At 37.3% G+C, this 5844-nt stretch overlaps 1 protein-coding gene across 1 annotated transcript; it reads left to right on the top strand.

Annotated features, from left to right (window-relative positions):
* The first annotated feature begins 2870 nt into the window (after positions 1–2870).
* On the top strand, positions 2871–5420 carry LOC119266980 (bidirectional sugar transporter SWEET3a-like). The gene is made up of 6 exons (XM_037548270.1): positions 2871–3166; positions 3240–3276; positions 3363–3585; positions 4508–4669; positions 4937–5056; positions 5128–5420. The coding sequence occupies exons 1-6, from the start codon at positions 3130–3132 to the stop codon at positions 5287–5289; spliced, it is 741 nt and encodes a 246-aa protein (XP_037404167.1). The 5' UTR covers positions 2871–3129; the 3' UTR covers positions 5290–5420.
* The last annotated feature ends 424 nt before the right edge of the window (positions 5421–5844 follow it).

Below are 5844 nucleotides of genomic sequence, written 5' to 3'. Positions count from 1 at the left end.
GAATTTTCTTTACGTTTGATATCTTCTTTTCTAAGAGATGCTGATCAATGTGGCATCGCATCTGGTGGCCGACATGCATTTGTTGATCAACCAAGTACTCGGTGGCAAACAAGGTCCAATTGTTCATCTCAGGTGAGAAACAAACATGTATAGGTAAACACATGCATGACAGCAGTCCAATCATATGTTTACCCCATTTATGTATTTTCCGATGGATGTTCCAGAGATCCTTGGTAACACTTACAAACAAAACGAGGACGATGAACGTGACTGACTGGTGTAACAATCAAACTAAAATGGCATGCAGTTGGTTGCTTCACAGCCCACTTGGTTTGTATATTTGCAATAGTTTTAAGTAGCCGGCTATAGCCCCGCTATAGCTGTTTGACCGTGTTGCCGCTAAATGATTTCATGTACAATTTACCACTATAGCTCCACTATAGCCCAACTATAGCTATTTTTAAGGGTCACCGCTAAATGCCATAGCCCGCTATTTAAAACATTGATTTGCTGAAGCATAGTAATGTTCCTGAATTTGCTGATGGGCACCACAAAACTCTTGTGGTTATTAATTGGCGAAAACATAACAACCACTAAAATCGCATAAATTTATAACATCAAGAGAAAGAATATAAACTGGACCAACTGTCCTCGGCTATCAAGCCAAGTGCGTCGACACTTTCTCTAGATGATCTCTTTGTGAAAGAGCGAAAAAACAAAACTTTCTTTTGCCAAGCTCCAAGGTTGTACTGGCCCTTGGATGAGAAGACTCACATACGTAATTGATGTGTACGTAGCTATATTCTCCCTAGACAAAAAATACCTATGCAAACACACATTACACATTCTAACACAATATCGGCAGCCGAGCCGAGCCGCAAGAAAAAAGAACAAAGATGGTTCCAGGGGAAGAAGAGAACAATTCCACCCTGGCAATTGGGCATAGATATATGCTTTATGTGTGCGAATTTTCCTTAGTCCATTGCAGTGTCAAAAACAAAATAGGTTCTTCCTATCAGAGCCTTATTAGGGCCTACTTGGATGCAAATATGTCTGTAACTAGTGCTTAGAGAATATATCATGGTTTTCTTTTTCTTGGGACAGGGTGTTTCGATGCTCCTAGTTCCGTTTTTAAAAACAAAAGTTGACCGAAACTAATTTGTCCTGTACTTGTTTAATCCACCTTACGACACTATTAAATAAACAAATAAATAGTGATACTTAAAATGCCAAGTGGGTACAAAAATCAGATTTTCTAGAGCTTAACCAGCTAAAATCTTGTTTGGCTAGGTTTGGGTAAAACTCAATAACAAAAGAAGTATTTTTCTCGCCCCTAAAACTCAAATTATCAGCCCTACAAAAGACTGTTTCTAGTTTTTCCACAGCACACACAAGGAAGATGCAAAAGAATAACTAAAACCAGTGTTCAGCCACACAATGTAGAAGAAATGTTATCCTAATGGAATAAAACTTGCTATAACTTTTTCATGTCCTTTTGTTACCAAAAACCACGATCAAAATGACCACTTGTATATAGTGATGGGGTAACCGACGGCATCAGAGTGCCTACCTGTTACTTAAAATACATAGGTTGCTCTTATCAGACAAATTGTGGTTATTCGTCTGCTAGAATTAATGGTAGTCATAACAGCATCAATTCTTCTAGAAGAATAAAGCTATTGTTCCTTTGTCAGATATATTCACGCTTCAGATCTTAGTGTCTCCTCCAGTAACGCGGCCCTCTGTAGTGCATTAAGAGTCAATGAAAAACTGGAAAATATAAATTTGGTGGCTTCATGACCTGTAAAGATAATTTTCAAGTTCAGAAAGGGTTTCAAACTGGAGCACTACACACAAATTAAAATGACAGTTTAGTATAGAAAGCAAAAGAAACAAAAAAGACAGGTGGTTTATAGGGACTTTCGGCTTCATGGGGAGGAAAGCGATTTTTGGGTACAATGAAACACGAAAAGAAAGAAAAAACACAAGCAGTTACGCAACATCCACCCTCCACACGAAATAGATGCTCAACCTCTAATGTATGCTTATCTGCATGACAGTCGCCTTTTCTTGGAATCAAATGCTTGTCGTTGAAGATTTTATACGTAGCGTGGCAACTTTAGCACATATTCAGGATTACTGGTATTCTACAGCATATTCTATGATCAATGACAATAACACTGGTTGCACTATAACGTGCGAAACAGCAGACAGATTACATATGATCATGTGAACCAACAGTTAAAGCTCAGTTCTATACTGGCCACAAGAATCATTCCATGAGTGACAATTCGCACTGCAAGAGAACCACAGAATGCTCATGAGGCAAGAAACACACAAATTAATAAGAGGGAAACGAAGAGTGAATCAGTAAGTTATAATAAGAACATTTACTCAGGATCATTACATTAGTTAGAGGTTAATAAGCAGCATCAGAATATCTAATAAATTTTAGCAGAAAAATGCAGTTGCTCGTTACGAATGGTAAGCAAATGCATCGGTCCTTTTACGGGAATAACAGAACTGTTCCGTGGTCAGATAATGATGCATGATACATCACATGTATGGATGCTTCTTAACATGTATGGAAAAAGTGAAGAACAAAAGACACCAAGGATTCTCACCCCTTCTTTTTTCCTGTGGATCAACAGTTGCCGCTTGTTAGCAACAGAAGCTAATGAGACATTTTGATGTTTCTCAATATCTTCATAATCAAGCAAATCCAACAGTTGGACACCATATCTCGCTATCTTATAGATGGAATAGGTGCTATAACATACCAGATTCTCCAACATGGATGGATGGACCAGCATCAAACATAAAAGCTTTTGAGATTCTTCTAGGTACATGGCTGGAATAATTAACTGGATTCTGAGCAAAAAACATGTATGGCCATTTCACCCTTACTTGACGTTTGCGGTCTTGCTGAATATTGAGCCGTGTTTCGTATGAACAAGAGAAGTATGTGGGCCTCCTACTGATATTCCACCTAGTGGTTTGAGCAATATCTTCTTCTTCCAACACGTTAAACACCCATCGTGCATTATAAATAGCGTGCCCCTTGTTATAAACTATGAACCCTGGGCAAATCTAGTTCTTGTGGCAAGATAAAACCTTCAGCCCAAAAGAATGTTTCCTGACCTCCACGTAACAACAGGGATTATTGGTATTTTTCAATTCACTAGCTACTCCAACTAGTTTGCTTCCTGTTTTAATGCCATCATGGTCTTTTCTTGCAGGAAGTGTAGTCTGCTTTCTCCTCTATGCAGCACCAATGTACATGCCTATATCATAAACTCCTATGATCAGCTTAGAGTATCTGATGCATTGCATAACACTTTCCATTTTACTGTGTTTCCCAGATTGACATTCAGAAGAGTGATAAAGAAGGGCAGCGTAGAAGAATACTCATGCATACCATATATCTTAACTTTGTTCAGCAGCCTCACATATACTTGGTACGGTCTTCCAGTAGTGAGCTCCGGATGGGAGAATTGGACTCTGTCCGGAATCAGCTCACTAGGAGTGCTCTTTGAAAGCACATTTATCAGTATATACATATGGTTTGCACCACGAGAGAAAAAGGTAAGTTATTTCTGAAGATCTGTGATTCTGTTCCATTAGCATGTTAGTAACTTTGCGGTAGGAAAATATGGCTGCCAGTGTCTGTCAAAATTTCGTGTTCATTTCCATTAGCATATTATAGTTGATATATACAACTATATACAAAGGCAACAACCTTGCTTGGACATGATAAATTGAATCAGCAAAACTACGAAAGTAGAAGTGAGAGCCTTGCTTCCCTGGACGAAATGATAGGAAGCAATAAGCACATATTTACTCCTAATTTATCACATTCAGATAAATTGGAAATTCATAAGCTATGTAATAATCATAGTGTCAATCAGATACTGTTAATTGTTTGTATCTCTACTAAACATAAAACATGTACTGAGGCCTAACTCTTGCATATTAATGTGACAGAAGAGGTTGTATACATGTGTAGGTATGCAATTAAGTAATATAGTGATAGTCTCTATCATCGGGGACCAGATGCTTCATTGTAACTACGATTTGGAAAAAGCAACATTTATTGTTTAGGGAAATGAAGGAAAAGAATCTAGTTACTAGTGACTTAGTGAGTAGTGAATTTAAGAACATAAATCTGTCAATTATATGTATAGTTGCCTAAGGACAAGAATACTTTATGTTTAGTTGTAGGCATGTGATTGACTAAGGACAAGAGCACTTTATGTTTCTATTTATAAAATGTCGCTTTCACTCTTGCTGAACCATGTAAGGACGACCAAACACCAGCCTTCTGATGCAAACATAAGAGAATATATTATTTCGTAGTTACCCCTAGGCTTTATAGGTACTATTTCACGACTGTAGTTAAAATCTTATAATTAAAATGGTGAGTAATTCGATGTTTAGATGCGTATATGATGTTATAAGAATTACTATCGATTAGTAATCCTAACACTTAACTGGCAATCTTTTGCAGAAGCTTGTCATGATGATGGTATCTCCAATTCTAATCATCTTCGGCATGGCTGTATTTTTCTCAATTTTCTCATTCCACACCCACCAAATGCGTAAAGTATTTGTCGGTAGCATTGGTTTGGTGGCTTCCATATTAATGTATGGCTCTCCGTTGGTAGCTGTGGTGAGTACTGTTACTTAACGTGCCTCCTGAACTATGATTCACAGAGAAAAGAACAACATGTTTCATTATAATGATTTGCAACAACGTTGTAAGCCTGACAAAATGATCCACAAACGCATGTCATAAGTAGTATAAAATATCGTATGTTCCATAATATCTAAAAATGGTTCAATGAACTTATATCAGTTTCCAAAGTACTTCAGAAAAAATATATTCAGTTAGACAGAAGGCATGGCAAGAAAAATAACTTTTTATCCAACATTGCAGAAACAAGTTATCAGGACGAAAAGTGTGGAGTTCATGCCTTTCTACTTGTCATTGTTTAGCTTCTTGACAAGTTTACTCTGGATGCTGTATGGGCTCCTTGGAAAGGATCCTTTTCTCACGGTTAGTACAAAAAGAAACTTTAGCACAATAAAATGTATAAATTATGCTGACATACTTGTTTTCTTGTAAAGGCACCAAGCTTCATTGGCTGCTTAATGGGTATTCTTCAGTTGGTCGTGTACTGCATTTACAGCAAATGCAAAGAAGCACCCAAGACGAATCCTGATATTGAGCAAGCAGATGAACTGAAAGTTGTAACTAGTCAAGACAACACGAAAGGACAAAAGCCATAATCTGAGACCTAAACTACCATTTTGAGTAACAAATACATTTTCTTTTCGCTGGACAAAGTGTCTCTTGTAACCGCATAATGCGAGGAGAAAATAATAGTCTTCAGATTATCATATATTATGTTCCTAGTCAACTATTGCAGATCTAAATAATTTGCTAATGATGTGGCTGCAATGTCCCATGGTCACACATTGCAGAAACTAGATATGCATACACAGCTTGACTTGACTAACAGAGTAACAGTGGATGTGTTCACAGGGCATCCAAGAGGAATGTTCTTTGCAATCATCATGTGTTAAGTTGGGATGATAGCAAAGAAAAAACCCTTGCATACATCAACGTATTTACTGTTGATTAATGAACCACCACACCATTGCCACATACTGCTAGCCACTAATATTATTGAATTAGTAACAATTCGTAGATAAGCAGCAACAGCATGTTTATGTACGAATATTCAATGCAGTTTATCTCAATCATGCAAAAAACACGGTGACAAAACAAAAAGGTGTTCCATGATAAAAAATTAAAAATACAAATAATTACAAGCATATTAC

This window comes from Triticum dicoccoides, chromosome 1A, assembly GCF_002162155.2.
Source record: "Triticum dicoccoides isolate Atlit2015 ecotype Zavitan chromosome 1A, WEW_v2.0, whole genome shotgun sequence".
In the NCBI taxonomy this organism is placed as follows: domain Eukaryota; kingdom Viridiplantae; phylum Streptophyta; class Magnoliopsida; order Poales; family Poaceae; genus Triticum; species Triticum dicoccoides.
This window is presented reverse-complemented; position numbering and strand designations above follow the sequence as displayed.